Here is a 15,945-nt window from a genome sequence, read left to right as displayed (position 1 = left end):
ATGTTAACCTCAGGCAGGGGGAGAACAGGCGAGGCCAGTTGCAGGATTTGGCTGAGCGCACTGGTTTCCTGATACCCAGATCCCTTTGGTATAAATTTGAGCCTACTCGGGCCATAGTGCCCTCCAGTGAAGGTTTGCAGGGCTATCAGGTCAGCGTTTCCTGATCGGATCTGGAGCTGTTCACCTGCTGGTGGAGTTACCTGCTGGCATTTCCAGAGCAGGGGTAGCTTTCTTGGAAAGCCAGTACCCGTCATTGGGAAGTGGTGAAACTGCCATCTCTTCAGCAGGACACACTCTGCATGTTTCTGGGCAGTGGTGCCAGGCTGCAGCCTTTCGCACGCTGCTGGCTCTCAGAGGGCTGCTGTGGTGTGATCATGACTATGTGACTATGTTGTATTTGTCCCTGGCTGCTGGCACAGAGCTTCAGAAACCCTTGGAATTTCCTGCATGATAGGAATGTTTTGTAATGCTGATGAGGTGACTCATGACAGGCCCCTTGACAGCTTCAGGATGTGGGCTGGTCACCAGAAGGACCCAGCTGTGATGGAGGGTTGGGACCTTCAGCTACCTGACCCCCAGGAAGGGGAGGAGAGACAGAGCTCGAGTCCATCATGTGACCGATGGGTTAATCCATCGGGTCGTTTAATGAGACCCCAATAAAAACTCTGACACTCGGAGAAGCTTCCCACTTGGTGAACATGTTGATGTGCCAACAGCCTGACTCAACGAGGAGAGGGCACAGGAAGGAGATCTGTGGTCAGGATTCTCTTGGACCTCGCCCTGTGTGTACTTGTTATAATAAAACTAATTGTTAGCATAGTGCTTTCCTTGGTTCCACAAGATGTTCTAGTGAATTATTGATCCTGAGAGGGTCATGGGTTCCCCCAGATTTGCAGGCAGAGGTGCAAATGGCCTGGTGTTTGTCCCACTGCAGGCACGTGGCTGCCATCGAAGTGAGGGCAGTCTATGGAGAACTGTGTCTCAGCCCGCGGAGTCTGTGCTAACTCCGTGTAGTTACTGTCAGAATTGTCTGCAGCCCACCCAGCTTGGGTGGAAACAGAATAACAGCCCATGGGGAACATGGACCTGTGTCACTGCAGCCTGCATCTCGGCAGACCCACAGCAGAGGTGGGAACTCGCCTGCAGCTGCTCTCGCAGGTCCTGGGTCAACACGGGGCTCTGCTGCCAGGCCCTGCTGCTGTGGGAGAGCGGGGGCTGGAAGCCATATTCCCAAACCTGCTTTCTGGATTCAGCTCTCCTGCGAGCAAAGGCCTGACTTGCACAGCCGTGGATGCGGCCTCGCCTCTGGCTCCCAGGAGTCGAAATGTGAGGGAGGCGCTCCCGGGGGAAGGAGGGGGGGTCACAAGCAGGAACCAGAGACAAGTCTCGCAGGCCAGAGTGCGCTGTGGCAGTGCTGAGTTAATGGCTCCTAACCAGTCTTCTCTGTTGAGGTCAGTGCTGTCCTCAGAGAAAAACTCTGGTTACAACGTGGAGAGGCGCTGTCAGCAACAGCCATCCCAACACACTCGGGGGTGACTTGTTCAGCACGTCCTGTCCTCGGTGGCTGCTCGGGTCTGGGTGAAGTCTGGGAAGATGCCAGGCAGTGGCAACAGAAGCAGGAATCTCACCTCCTTCCCTCAGCCCGGTCGTTTCCAGACTCGCTCATGTTCCTCCACCCACTGAGCTCAGACCCTGACTTCTCTCTCCGGAGACATCTCACGTTGCTTTGGCTCTGATTTCCCCTGTCATTGCTCACGAGCTGGCCTTCGCTCCACGATCACAGTGACTTCCCCCCAATCGTGAAAGTCACGATTTTGTGACCCGTTGCACCCTGTGGCATGAGCTCTGAGGCCGCCCTTCCGATATTTATTCCAAACGTCATGTTTTCTTGGGCTAAAGACTGAGGTTTTCCTTTTTATATTCTGGCCGATGTGTAGCATGATCAACTCAGTGGTATTCCAGCCAGGAAAGACATTTTTGTTGGAAAAAAAGCTCTAATATTCCCTTTGCCACTTGAAGATAAAATGTGTACTGATCTTAGAAATTTTCCAAAAGAGTAGAAAGTATGAAAAGCTGGGAGGAGAATAATGCATAGCCGTGATCCAGGGCAGCCATCGCTGGCATCCGGCTCGGTGCCCTTCTGCGAGTTTCTCACCCGCTGAACACGGGGGTCCTCTCCTCTTCCTGCGGGTCCCTCCTGGGCGCTGGGGCTGTGTGCTTGCCCACACCACGTCTGGTCTCCAGCAGATCACGCTGCATCGCGCCCTGTTGTTCTAGGATACAGCTGCTGAGAAACCCAGTTTCTGGACTGTACCCATTTCTTTTACATGATCTTTAGGAAATACGTTTTCATTGCTAGGTGATCTCATGGGTTCCTTTCCAAATCCACTCTTCTTTTTTAAATGTCCTTTCCTTTCACTATGACTCCTATTCCTTTATTTGTTTAATTGTTTTAAATCTTAATTTGCTAGTTTTTCACATTGTTATTTCCGCTTCCTCTATCTGCTGATTCCACGTGCGTGCTGCTCATTTTCATTTCCGTGGTACAGGCACAGGGGCGAGAATGCAAGTCCTGGCCCATCTTCTGTGGACACTGTTTCCCACGAGGTCCTGCGGATCCTGGGTTGCAGATGTCCCCTCAGAGTGGTGCTATAGTGTTGAGACCTGCTGGGACCCCTGGGTTTCCGAGGTTTAGAATTGCTTTGCGTTACAGTCTTGGCTTGGGATTCCTCTACCACACCTACACATGACTCAAGTTTGAGGTCTGATTCCTCAAAAGAGATTTTTGTTTCTTTTCCTACCCAGAGCCTGAGCGATGACAAGTTTCCTTGCCACATCTCCAGGAAGGAAGCTTTCCAGTCTCTTATTCTTGGCAGTGCCTTGAGAGTCCTGGCTCACCGAGGCCGAGGCCCTGCTGTCGCATAGACGTTAAGCTCCCAGAGCTCAGGGCCTGGGGACCGGCCTGATGCCCCTGTGAGCCGGCCTTCTGTCCGGCTTGCCATTCCCCTCTGGTGGAGTTCCCTCTCCATTTCTGGCACCCACGGATTTATCCTCCCTTCTTTGAAGCATGCATTTATGTTTGTTCTGGAAGTGACCGTCCACATTAGCTCAGTGTTGCCAGAACCTTTAGAATCCTGCTTCTAATGGCAAAAGATGAGAAACCTTCTGGGTATGGAAACACATTTCATTCTGGTTTTCATGTCTGAGCTACAGGGAAAAAAGGTTTCGTAGGTTCTGAGTAGACACTGAGCACATTGACTGATGTCCTCTAGACTTGAGTGTGACAGTCCTGTGTGGGTGCCCTCCAGCTATTTCCCCACCTTGGAGGGTGAGAACAGCTACCCCGAGCCTACGCACCCAGGCAAGCACACCAGATCTGTGGCCTGTGCCCTCAGAGAAGGGTCACCTTGGGGGTGGCCAGAACCAGTGACATTGGTGAGTGCATCTCAGGACAGTGACTCAGCTTTATGAGGAACCCTTTCAAGGAGGGGATCATAGAGATCACTGGGGACACTGGACACGGTGGGCATGTGGCAGTGGACTCACCCTGACAGAGGACAGGAGTCATGCATGGGCCCATCTTGAAGGGCAGGGGCAACGTAGCTTGGTGCGTACAAGCCTGGGCTCTCAGCCAGACGGCCTGTTTTCACACTCCAGCTCCACAACTAACCCGGTAGCCATGGACAGGTGAATTTCCCTTTGTGTGCCTCAGTTTCCCATCTGTAGGTGGAGATACTCAGAATACCTCAGGTTGGGAGGATTAGGTGAGTTACTTCAGGTGAACACTTACAACCGTGTTACATGCTCAGTAAAGGCTGGTGGTTTCCATCATTATCTGGCTTCTGGTGCCAGGACAGCATTGTCCTGTTTTGGGTTCACTTCCTATTCTCCACGGACAGCTCTCATTTGAGTTCTTTAAGATACTTTCTGAGGTTATCTGACAAGGAGTCACTGGTGAAGAACTCTGTTCCTATTGATTTCATTCGGGCCCTCAGCGAAGGTGAGAGTAGAGGGTGATACAGCTGTGGGCGTCCCCAGCGCCTGGCCCAGCTGCAGGGCAATCAGGGTGGCTTGGTGCCATCCATCGGAAACTGAAATGGCAGTTGGAAGGGATCGAGTCAGACCCAGCTTTCCCTGCATGGCTAACTGGTTTCCAGCAAGCCAAGTGTGTCTGTGCGGAGGGTTCGAGTTATTACAAAGGTTTTTTTTTATGTTGAACCACAACCCGCTTGCCTATAGCTTCTACCCATTTGTCTCGGTTCTAGTCTGTAGAGTGACAAAGCACACGGCCTTGTCCACACGTCAGTCCTTCAGATGTGTGGAGACAGCTGCCATGTCTCCTCCCAGTCATCTTACTCCTAGCACCAAAGTGATGACCTTCCCACGGGCCTGTGGGTTACAGCCGGGGACCCCTTTCTCCTCACCCACTTGGCGGCCGCCAGCCCTGCTCTCAGATCATGGGCGCCTCACACGCTCCGTGTCCTTTGCTCCGTAGGAGGAGATGGCCGAGCTGAAGGCCCAGCTCTATCTGCTGGAGAAAGAGAAGAAGGCCCTGGAGCTGAAGCTGAGCACGCGGGAGGCCCAGGAGCAGGCCTACCTGGTGCACATCGAGCACCTCAAGTCCGAGGTGGAGGAGCAGAAGGAGCAGCGGATGCGGTCGCTCAGCTCCACCAGCAGCGGCGGCAAAGACAAACCCAGCAAGGTAGGACCCGGAGTGGCTCAGGGACACCCTCGGGCCCAGGCCTCACTTCTGCCTGGTGGCCTCTGGCCACACCTCACTGCCCTGCTGCCTCCATTTCTTATACTTGGATAGGAACTGCAGGTCATTCCTAGATGTCTAAGAAGAAGGTAACATTTTGAGTGTCACCACATTTAAGAAAAAAAAAAAGTTCTCAATTTATGTAATAGTTAAATCATTTTCACATATCCCAGTCCTATCAGAGGCGTGATCTGTGAGATTGCCTCGTGGTCTGATGTAGGCCTCAGCTCCCCCTCCTACACCCCTTCCACACAGCGCCCCGTGTTTGTTGATATGTACAGAGCCTCCCCCCCGTCCATGGGGGGTACACTCCAAGACCCCCAGTGGATGCCTGAAACCACAGATAATACTGAACCCTGTATGTTCCCTCTTATTTCCTGTACGTATATACTTATGATAAAGTTTATAAGTGAGGCACAGTAAGCAATTAACAGCAATAATTAATAATAAAATAGGCCATTATAACAATATGTCAGCTTTGCTATTGCACTTTGGGGTCGTCATTGCATAAAATAAAGATGATTTGAACACAGCACTACGATACCGCAACTGTTGATCTGGTAGCGAAGACGGCCACTGAGTGACAAAGGGACGGGAAGTGTAGACGGTGTGGCTACGCTGGACAGAGGGAGACAGTGCAAGATTTTGTCATGCTACTCAGAAACCACGCACAATTTGAAACTTATGAATTGTTTTGTTTCTGGAATTTTCCATTTAATATTTATGGACCATGGCTGACCACGGGCAGCAAACTACAGAAAGCAAAGCTGCAGAGAAGGGGGGGCCAGTACGTTCATTATCTCCCTTACATCTCTCACCTCTGAGGAGAGAATTGTCATCCCCACGTACATGAGAAAAATGAGGCTCCAAAGAAGTGAGGGTTCCCACAAGTAATAAGTGGCAGAATCAGGACGTAGCCCAAACGTGACTCATGGGCTCTCTTCCTCTCCTCTGCGTTGCTGCCGCCCTGGGGAAGCGCGGGAAGCCGCCTGGAGGCAGAGGAGGAGGACGGCAGGCTCGGCTCATGAAGCCTGCGCCCTCAGAGAGTGGGCTGTCTGGTGACACAGTTCTGCAGCTCACACTCCTGTCAGCCCCCCAGGTCTTTCTGGGTTTTTTTGGAATCCAGGTTCATTCCGTTATCCTGTACCTCAGAACTATTCTAAATATGGCATTGGAAGGAAAAAAACCTGTAGACCCTGAAGAATTAAATCCCTGTCTAAGGGTACTCGACATTCTGCGCATCATATTTTTCTGTTCTAATAAATGCAGGTTTCTCTTGAGCCCAGTCTGCGTCAGACCCAGGACGCGTGGGCGTGTGCTGACTTGCTGCTTCACTAAGTGGCTTCTCACGGCGCAAGTGCAGGGGCGTCTCTGAGAGCCGTGTACCTGGGAAGGAAGGGGCAGTGCTGGTGCTGTGTGGCAGTGAGCTGTCACTCCCTAAATAGCAGCACGGTTCCCAGATGGCCACAGCTACACCTCCCCTCCCCACCTGCTGAGGAGCAAGCGGGCACACGGCCATGGCTCCCAGCCGGGCCAGCCCGCCCGAGACCGTGGCTGCGTTTCATCCGTCCGCAGTGGACAGCTGGGATCTGGCACTCACAGCCTGCCCTCATGCAGCGTGGTCTGAGGCAGCTCCATGGGGACAGACAAGGTCTGTCCTCCAGGAATTTACCTTCTGGGGGGAGACACATGAGCAAACGGATGATCACAGTGCAGTGATAGAATGTCCGAGTGCCGTGGAAAGCTACAAGTCGGACACAGAACTCAGATCTGTAGGACAGGTTTTCTGGAAGAAATGAACTTCTGAGAGCCAGTGGACCGCAGGAGCTGCCTGTTGAAGAGGGCAGGGCAGAGGGCCAGGGGCGAGAAGGTGACATCTCTAGGCCAGTGGGGCAGCACCTGCAAAGGCCCAGAGGGAAGTGGAGGTGGTGTGTTGGCAGGGGTTATCCTTAGAACAGTTGAAGAATCATGATGGGGCTTCAGCAGGGAGTGATGTGACACAGTTTGGGCTTTAGAGAAGTCACTGTGACAAGTGCATTATGAAACCATCTGCCCAAGGCTGGGGGGTGGAGTGCAGGGACCGGCCACGTGGTGCCATTTCATATAGTAGCGTCTGGGGCTCAGGAAGATTGTGTTTCCTGTTCCCTACAAACACCTTTGAATCTCTTTTTTGCCTTTTGAGCTTGTTAGTGGTCAATTTGGAACAGTGCCTGAGGGGCAGAGCAGCAGAGTGAGTGAGTGAGTGAGTGAGTGAGTGAGTGAGTGAGTGAGTGAGTGTGTGTGTGTGTGTGTGTGTGTGTGTGTGTGTGTGTGTGTGTTCGTGTTCCCAGGGTGGGGTGGAACGGACTGACCGGGCTTGTGCCAGACGGCCCATGAACTGAGCATTCTCCTCTAGTTCATGGTGTTTGTTTTGACTGGGAGAAGCACCGTGTTTTGTGGAGTGGCTTCAAAGTACGGAAATTTCTCTGATGGAGAAGGCCAGGTGATTTTTTTTTTAACCTTACAGTAAGAAGCTTTATAAGAGTAGCCTGTGTTGTTCAGGTAGTGAAATTAGAATAAGCCGATTAGCTCATCTTTCAAATATTAGATCCCTTTGCTATGTGTCTAAAATGTCCCGTCTGGGCTGTTCATTTGGTCTTACCTGTTGGTGGAGAAGACAGATGGTCCAGCGCAGGGGCCGCCGGAGAGCACTCAGTTTAGGGTTTGAGAGTCACAGACCCACCGTTGCGGTTGTAGAGTTACGGTGCACAAGAAGAGACAGCAGGGATAGCAGTGGGCGTGGCTGTATTCTAGTAACACTTTATTTATGGACCCTGAAATTTGAATTTCATGTAATTTCTACCTGTCACAAAATATTCTTCTTTTAGGCCGGGCACGGTGGCTCACGCCTATAATCCTAGCACTTGGGAGGCCAAGGCGGGCGGATCGTTTGAGCTCAGGAGTTCAAGACCACCCTGAGCAAGAGTGAGAACCTGTCTCTACTAAAAAAATAGAAAGAAGTTAGCCAGACAACTAAAAATATATAGAAAAAATCAGCCAGGCATGGTGGCGCATGCCTGTAGTCCCAGCTACTCGGGAGGCTGAGGCAGGAGGCTCACTTGAGCCCCGGAGTTTGAGGTTGCTGTGAGCGAGGCTGACGCCACGGCACTCACTCTAGCCCAGGCAACGGAGTGAGACTCTGTCTCACAAAAAAAAAAAAATTTCTTCTTTTGACTTTTTTTGTGATTTTAAAACTAGAAATACTGTTCTTAGCCTGTGGGTCATATAAAAACAGGTGGCTGGCCACCTTTGCTCCATTGGGTGGGTGTTCATGCTTGTTTTAGAAACTTCTCTCCAACCAGCACAACTGGATCCCAGATCTTACCCAAGTTGCACTAGGCTTTTGCAATTCTTGTCTACATGCACCAGATATTACCCGATGTGTGAATGAGACACGGCAGCCCCTGTCTTCAAGGAATCTTACGAAATATTAACCTCAAATGGGAATGGATGCACAAAAAGTGACAGATTCCAGGGGCAGCCAGGGCACTTGGGTCTGTGAGCACAACTGGGGTGGGGGTGGAGTCTGGTCAGAGGGCACAGCGGAGGGAAGGGCGTGCGGGTGTTGGCAGTGCTGCTGCCGAGGTGCCCCTGGGCGGAACGCGTTTCTGTGTCAGAGTGCTCAGGGACACAGTGTGCCTCCTGTCATCGGGACTCCTAGCACACTGGATCATCTCTCTTTGCAGCTCTTATCCCATCCTGATACAGTTTTCTGTCCACATTCCGTCTCCTGCAGCGGGTTGCAAGCTTGTTAATCTCAGGCCTGCAGCGTGGCAGATCCTCGTGTCCGTAGAGCAGATCGTCAGATGAGTGTGCCCCCCCACCCCCGACCACATTGCTGTGTGTGTAGCGGCTGCTCTGTCTATGTGCAGAGAAAGCAGAGCCCTCAAGCAGGCGTGGACAGTGCTTTGTGAACGGTCTTAACTCTCTTTAGGATTTAGGATTCTGGCTCTTAGCTTTCCTCGTGGGTAAATGGAAGGATTTGGTTTAGGTGATGTCAAGGTCCCTGTCTGATGCTAATGTATGGGGCGGGGTGCACTTCTGTCTTCCTCTTCCTTTCCCTGTTGTCTGAATGATTACACTGAACCCAGTCAAGCTCCTAAATCTAGAGAAGACTGGTTTTCTCCCAAGGAGGGGCAGGATGGGGCAACAAGGATATTCACGTGTATTGCTCACTTGTCTTTGTCATTACAAGAAGCTTTACCTAGCGGTGAAGAGACTGATCTGGAGCCAGGCGGCCTGGGTTTGAATCCTGGTTCCACCGCGTCCTCACTGCTGAGTGGGCAGCGTAACTTGGTGTCCTCCCCGGTGACATGGGGATAATGGCAGCTCCTGCCCCAAGAGTCCTGGGATGATTAAAGGAGTGAATGCATGCGGTGTGCTCAGAGCACACTGGGTGTCATCGCACCCCCTGGCCAGCCTGTGAAGGTGACCGGATATCTGGGAGCAGAGGGGGCTCTTTGGCTCGCTGCCCGGCTTGTCCCTTCACCATATCTATGGCACAAAGCACGTTAGGCTTCGGATGCTGTCAGACTTGGCTCCTGGTCTAACGAGACTGTGTTTGCTGTTGTCAGGAGTGTGCTGATGTCGCCTCCCCAGCTCTGTCCCTAGCTGAACTGAGGACGACGTGCAGCGACAGCGAGCTGGCTGCGGAGTTTGCCAACGCCATCCGGCGGTAAGCACCCTCCCCACACCCGACCGCTGGTTATCCCGGGCGGAGGCTTCCTTCTCCTTTCTCGTGGCTGCTCCTGTCGGCTCCTCCTGGGTCACCGCAGCCCTGCCTGGGAAGGGGGGCAGTGTGCATGTGTCCTCCCTTCGCCCTGCCTTGGAGGCCAAAAACGGAGCAGCCTGTCTGTGCCAGGCCTTTGGAAAGGAGAGTGAGAGGGGAGAGCACGTAGGCAGTCACTTCATCTGCAAATAAGAACATGTCTCTTCCTTTCCTTTTCTGATATGTTGTTGCCTTGGCTGGAACCCTCAGGACGGTGTTAACTGGCAAGGATGAGAACAGGACCCTTACCTTGTTCCCAGCGTCAGCGGGAATGCCCGCCTTGTTGGTAGAATGTGTCTGTTCAGTCCTGGGAAATTTCCCTCTATCGTCAGTGTTTCTCCTGTGACCCCACCATGCTTTCTCCCTTCCGCAAGGAGAGACGGATGCTGATCCATCTGGGTCTGTCTTGTGTACCCCAACTTTCATACCTTCTGGGCTCCTTTTGCTCTGGGTTCTAGAGCAGTAGCTCTGTCTGTTAGAAATGTACTGCGAACCATGTATGTTACTTTACATTTTCTAGTTAGCCACGTGTAAAAAAGCAAAAGAAACAGGTGAAATTCATTTTAATATTTCATTTAACCCAATGTATCTAAATTAATCATTTCAATATGTAATCGGTATTTTAAAAACTACTAATGAGATATTTTATCTTTTTTTTTTTTTTTGTACTAAGTTTTCAAAACCTGGTATGTATTTGACAACTACGGTACATCTGAAATTCAGACCAGCTGACGTCTCGGTACTCAGCAGCCGTGTGGCCGGCGGCTGCCCTGTCAGGGGTAGTTCTGGAGAGATCGGTTCTTCAGCTCAATTTTCTGGCTTTCTCCCTTTATACCCATTGTAGTGTTCGGCCTGTGTGCTGAGTTTTTATTTTGGTGATGAAATCTATCGTCTCTTTTGAAATAATATATCCTCTTGCATCTCTTTAAGGATATTATACTTAATTTCTTAAATTTTTTTGGTCTGCTGTATCAACTCTGTTTCCTCGTGTGTAAATTCTTTTTATAGTTGCGTTTTGTGGCTCTTTCTTGGTTTTGAATTCCCTTCAATATTTGGTGGTTCTCGTTTGTGTGGTCATTCTTGTACTTTAACCTCCCGGCGGCCTGTGACTGCTTGGTGCAGCCTGCCGCCCCGAACATGCAGTCAGGTCCCACGAAGTGTGTTCAGCCGGGTTGTGTGAGAAGGTGGCCTTCTGGGCTTTCTGTCCCCCCTGGCGGGTAACAGCCATCTAGTCTGCGTATCTGTCCCCTCCTGTTCTAATAGCCAACACCACCGACTGGAGCACTCTTCCTCCTTTGGCAGAGGCTTTTTTTCTCTGTGCATTTTGAGTTAGGGTTTCCCTTTTCAGGAAGAATAAAACATCTGCCTTTTGTTTTTTATGACTGCTCATGGTTTCTGGTATACGGAGAGCACGCCTTGCTTTCTCAGAGGCTTGGGGATTTAAAACACCATCTTTCTTATCATTTCTGGGGGTTTGGGGTGGGAGGGACGGCTGCAGCGTAGTCTCGGTGAGCTCACTTGATCCAGCCCGGCCTGCGTATGTGGCAGCGTGGCCCCAGGCTGACGGGGGATCGCGGCCTGCCATGTGGGGGGCTTCGCTACCTTCCAGATTCACTGTCACTTTTTGTCTTTCCTTCCAAGTTATAATACTTTTACTGCTTTTACTTTGCCAGCGCCTCTGGCCATGTGGTTATATGGTAACTGCTCTGCTTGGGGTGGGAGGAGAGAAGCAGCCCCCAAAAATGCCCTCAGCCAATCCTGCTGCCTTGACTGTGCCAGAAACACGGATGGAAATCCACCCCCTGCTTCCAACTGGGAGCCATTTGGATGTTGTATCTGTAAGCTAAGCCCTTACATTTTTCAAATTCCCCAAACCTCAGAGGCCTTTGCTGGCACAAGTAGGAGGGAGGTTGTGCTGACTAAACACAAGGAGATTTCATTTGTTCTGTCAGTCACAGTGGATTTCCAATACGCAGCCTTAAGTTGGTTAGCATGGATTTCTAATCAAGACTCAGATATATGGAGCCAAGAAAGAGCCCACAGAGCTAAAGGAAAAAGGGAAATAACATAATTATATTGTAAATATAGCTTAGGAACTGGAATAATCATTTCACGAGGGTAATATAATGCAGACACCTGAGGGCTGAGGTTTGGGCATGTTTTTATTTTTAAAAATCAGATGGAAACTAACACCTTTTTTGAAGGTATTAAATCACTACTAAGCTAGTGGCCGAGGTCAGCTGGGGAAATCTTACCAGCGTTTTCTGCAGTGTTTCTCCTTTGAAAAAGGACGGTTCCAGGTGCCAGGACTGTGGGCCCAGGCATCCAGGTCAGAGAGAGCAGGTCAATAAGGGGACAGGGAAGAGGCCAAGCCCTGGTCGTGCTTGAGGAGAGCCAGCCATCCCAGGGAGGGTGCCGTGTGACATTTTAGGCACTGGTTCTGGGTCATGGCCCTGTCCCAACCCACTCTCCCCTTACCTGGCCAGGCTTCGGCCTCTGTTGGGCCGTGTCCCCCAACCCTGGCTCTCTCGCTGTGCCTTCTCCTAACTTTCTCCTGCTTGGAGCAAAACCAGGGCTCTGTGCCACCCCACACTCACTGTCTAACTCCCATCTGGTTTGATTTCGTTCCCTCCACTTCTGTGAACATTTATTACAGTTTATTGGCTCCGGTATTGCCATAAAACCCCATCTGGATGACCAGGTTTCCAGTCTTGCACACGAGGTGTTTTCTTATTCAGGGCATCTCATTTCTGCTCTTGTGCACACAGACCGTGTGCTGCAAAACTCTTCTCCAGCTCAGCTCCCTCTTTTGCCCTTGGTCCTAATAAAATTTAACTGAATAATCCTTCCACCAAAGAAGTGCATTATAACAGGGCAGCTAAAGAAAGGGAGTTTTCAGAAATGACTCTTCTTTGTACTGACGTGAGGTTTGTGTAGCCCGCCCTCGGGCCTGAGCACAGCAGAGAGGAGCAGAGTGGCTCGTCTCCGTCATGTTCTTGGGACACTGCTGGGAGCAGGTGCTGCTGCTCCGTGTAACCTGGGGAGGCCTGGCACAGCAAGGCGGAGCAGTTTCCCAAGGTCACGCCGTGAGGCAGTGGGGAGACTGCATGTTTCCACATTCTCTGTGGGGTCCCCCGACAGCCCACATGTGCTGGCAAAGCCTGGTTTGCTCGCAGATGAGTGAGCTGAGCTCGCTCCTGTGAGCTTATCTGAAGACTGTAGCCATTGTGGTGTGACTGGTCTGGGCGAAGGGGAAGCTCCGTGCTCCGGGCACACAACTCCCGGCCGGTCTAGCAGCGCTGAGCGCACCCCGGGTGCTGTGCGGGGAGGCAGATGTCCTCCAAAGCACAGAGCTGCGATGCAGGTCCCACGCAGGCCGCGCTGATTAAAAGGTAGGTATCTGAGCCGGGAGTGGTGGCGCACGCCTGTAGTCCCAGCTACTCTGGGGGCTGAGGCAGGAGGATCGCTTGAGCCCAGGAGTTTGAATCCAGCTTGGGCAACATAACAACACCCCATCTCTAAAAAATCCCGTCTGTATAAAATAAAAAAATTTTTTTTTTTAAAGTGAGGATCTGGCCGGGCGCAGTGTCTCACACCCGTAATCCTAGCACTCTGGGAGGCCCAGGCGGGTGGATTGCTCAAGGTCAGGAGTTCGAGACCAGCCTGAGCAAGAGTGAGACCCCGTCTCTACTAAAAAATAGAAACAACTTATCTGGCTTACTAAAAATACATATAGAAAAAATCAGCTGGGCATGGTGGCGCATGCCTGTAGTCCCAGCTACTCTAGAGGCTGAGGCAGTAGGATCGCTTAAGCCCAGGAGTCTGAGGTTGCTGTGAGCTAGGCTGACGCCACAGCACTCACTGTAGCCCCGGCAACAGAGCGAGACTCTGTCTCAAAAAAAAAAAAAAAAAAAAAAGTGAGGATCTATGCTTCCTCAGGACCAGGAGACAGAAATAGACTGGAAAGGGGGCGCGAGACACAGCGAGGGGCAGTGTGTAGTGCCACCACGTGCATTCCTGTTTCCTCTGGCCTGGAAGCAGGGCAGTACCCAGCCCAAGAGCCACAGGCTACCTGCTTCTGCAGGAGGCTGCTGTCACTTAGTCACACGCCCACTAGGGGCTCTGCTGAGCCCCTCGGGGAACTGGGATGTGCCACCTGTGTGCACGTGTGCCAGATGGTTCTGTAAAACGCCATAATCAACAAATTGCAGTGGCCACGCTGCCCAGACAGGATGCGCCTGACTCATCCACCAGAGGAGGGGCGTGCAATGCCTTTTATTAACATCCCTCTGGTCAGTGCCAAGCGGGCCAAGCCACTCCTGCTTGGAGAGAGGGCCACGTGTCAGATCCCTAGGAGACTTCCAGTGCCAGGTGGGCCCTGTTTCCTCAGTGTGATCACAAGAGACCAGGTCTGGATGTGACCCTGATTAGCAGTGGACGTGGCCACACAGGAAGGGGCAGGCACATGAGGCAAAGTCCGCGGGTTCAAAGAGATGGAGTAGGAGTTCCCCCAGGTCATCCCTGACCTGCGGACCCCACTGTGCAGGTCACTGCCATGGGGGGGACTCCAGGTGGCAGACCTGGGAACGTCCACCAGCAGGGGAGGCACAAAAGCCAGGGAAAGAAGGTGCTTCAAAGCGAGGGGCAGCCACTTCACACTGGCCTGGGCCAGGGCTGGTGACAACCAGTTTGAGCAGCTCTGCTGTGCAGGCTTTTAAGAAGGGGATGCTAGACCACACTGTGCTCCTGAGAATGATCTAATAAAAAAGGGGAAATCTCTCAGGGTCAAAGAGTAACCTTATAAGATACAAATCAGATGGTTACCCCGGTAAGAGTTTTCCATTGCTGTGTGACACAAGTCTGGGCACAGCATGACTGGCTTCTCTGCGTAGGGTCTGGCCAGGCGGCGACCATGGTGTCCGGGGCTGCACCCTCATCTGCAGGCTCTAGGGGAAAATCGTTCTGCTTGTCGGCAGAATTCAGCTCCCTGCGGCTGTGGGGCTGAGCTCCCGTTTTCCCGCTGGCTCTGGGCCGGGGGCCTCTCCACGCCGAGAGCCCTCGTGCTGCATGGCCCCTGCATGCACAGAGCCGGCAGTGAGAATGTCCCCCGAGACATGTCCCTCTCATGCTCCAAATCTCTCTCCAGGAAGAGCCCCCACCATTTTAAGGGCTCACCTAATTAGAGCAGGTTCACCTGGCAAATCTTACGTTAAGGTCAGCTATTTTGAGAACTTAATCATATCTGCAAGATTCCTTCACAGCAGCACCTTAGAGTAACGTTGGATTGAATAACTAGGAGGAGGGGTTTGTACACTAAGGGGCAGAAATCTTGGGGCCATTTTAGTATTCTGTGTACTACACCCTATTACTTAAAAACCTTCCAGTGGCTCCCGAGTGTGTGTCCAAACAGCCTAGCAGGCGTGTGGTCTGCCCCCTGCCTGCCTCCACCCCGCCTCCTGTGGCACGCCGCCCCCACCCAGAGCCACTCGGGGCTGCGGCCTCGCTTCTGTGCCTCCAGGACTTCACTCCTGCGGCTGCTTTTGCCCTCACCCTACCCAACCCCGTGCCCAGGCACTCACATCAGTGTGACTTCCTCCTCCTCCAAGCAGAAAGGACCTCCCAACACACATACACACACATCCTTTCTTGGTTCCTACGTGCCCTGAGTTTTTCTATCATAGAACACTCCATTGCTCTTGTTTCTTTCGTACTATGCCCGGTTCTACCCTCCTCTCCTCCCCCTCCCTCCCCCTCAATCCCCCACAGAAAGAGAGTCCCTTTGTGGGCAGGGACCGTGGCTTACTCAGCCAAGAACATGCCTTCAACTCTGCTGCCTTCTAAATGGTCCCTAAATTATCTCAACCTCACGCCTACTGGACATCTCCACCCAAACATGATGCTAAAGCCTCAAAACACAGCACGTCCAAAACAGAATTCTGTTTCCTCCTGCCCTTTCAAGAATTTCTATTTATATTCTTTAGTTCTGTTCTCCTAATGACCCAGGATTACAACTTGGAAGTCTCCCCCTCCCCCCGTTGTCAGCAGGTCATTTTGTTTCTTCCCGTGAGATCCCATCTATTCCCTCCCACGCGCTGCCTTCTCCCGAGTGTGGCCCTCAGTTCCTCAGAACTCACGGAGCTGTATCCCGATAGGTCATTCTGTCGTTGGGTTCTGCCACCAAAATACCTTAAAACACTCATTAGGTTGCTCTGCATAGACCTTCAGTGGTTTGGCAGGTCCCTAAATTAACTTCCTAACCCATACTTCAAATGTTTCCCCTGTACATAATCCACAGTCCAGCCACTCTGGACAAGTCATCTTTCCGGGAGTTGCCCTTTGCTTTTTCCCTGGCTGTCTCACCTGTGGGCCCCTCCTCATC

At 51.9% G+C, this 15,945-nt stretch overlaps 1 protein-coding gene across 3 annotated transcripts in view; it reads left to right on the top strand.

The window, feature by feature from the left end:
• MCC (MCC regulator of WNT signaling pathway) overlaps positions 1-15,945 on the top strand; it is a 331,241-nt gene that overhangs the window by 300,344 nt on the left and 14,952 nt on the right. For all 3 annotated transcript variants that reach the window (XM_045566234.1, XM_045566236.1, XM_045566237.1), the window contains 2 exons: positions 4,496-4,702; positions 9,373-9,473. In XM_045566234.1, the coding sequence (XP_045422190.1) occupies positions 4,496-4,702; positions 9,373-9,473 (308 nt within the window). The remainder of the gene's footprint in view (positions 1-4,495; positions 4,703-9,372; positions 9,474-15,945) is intronic.

Source organism: Lemur catta, chromosome 12, assembly GCF_020740605.2.
Source record: "Lemur catta isolate mLemCat1 chromosome 12, mLemCat1.pri, whole genome shotgun sequence".
Taxonomy (NCBI): domain Eukaryota; kingdom Metazoa; phylum Chordata; class Mammalia; order Primates; family Lemuridae; genus Lemur; species Lemur catta.
Note: the sequence above shows the minus strand (reverse complement) of the source record. Positions and strands in the feature narration are given on the sequence as shown.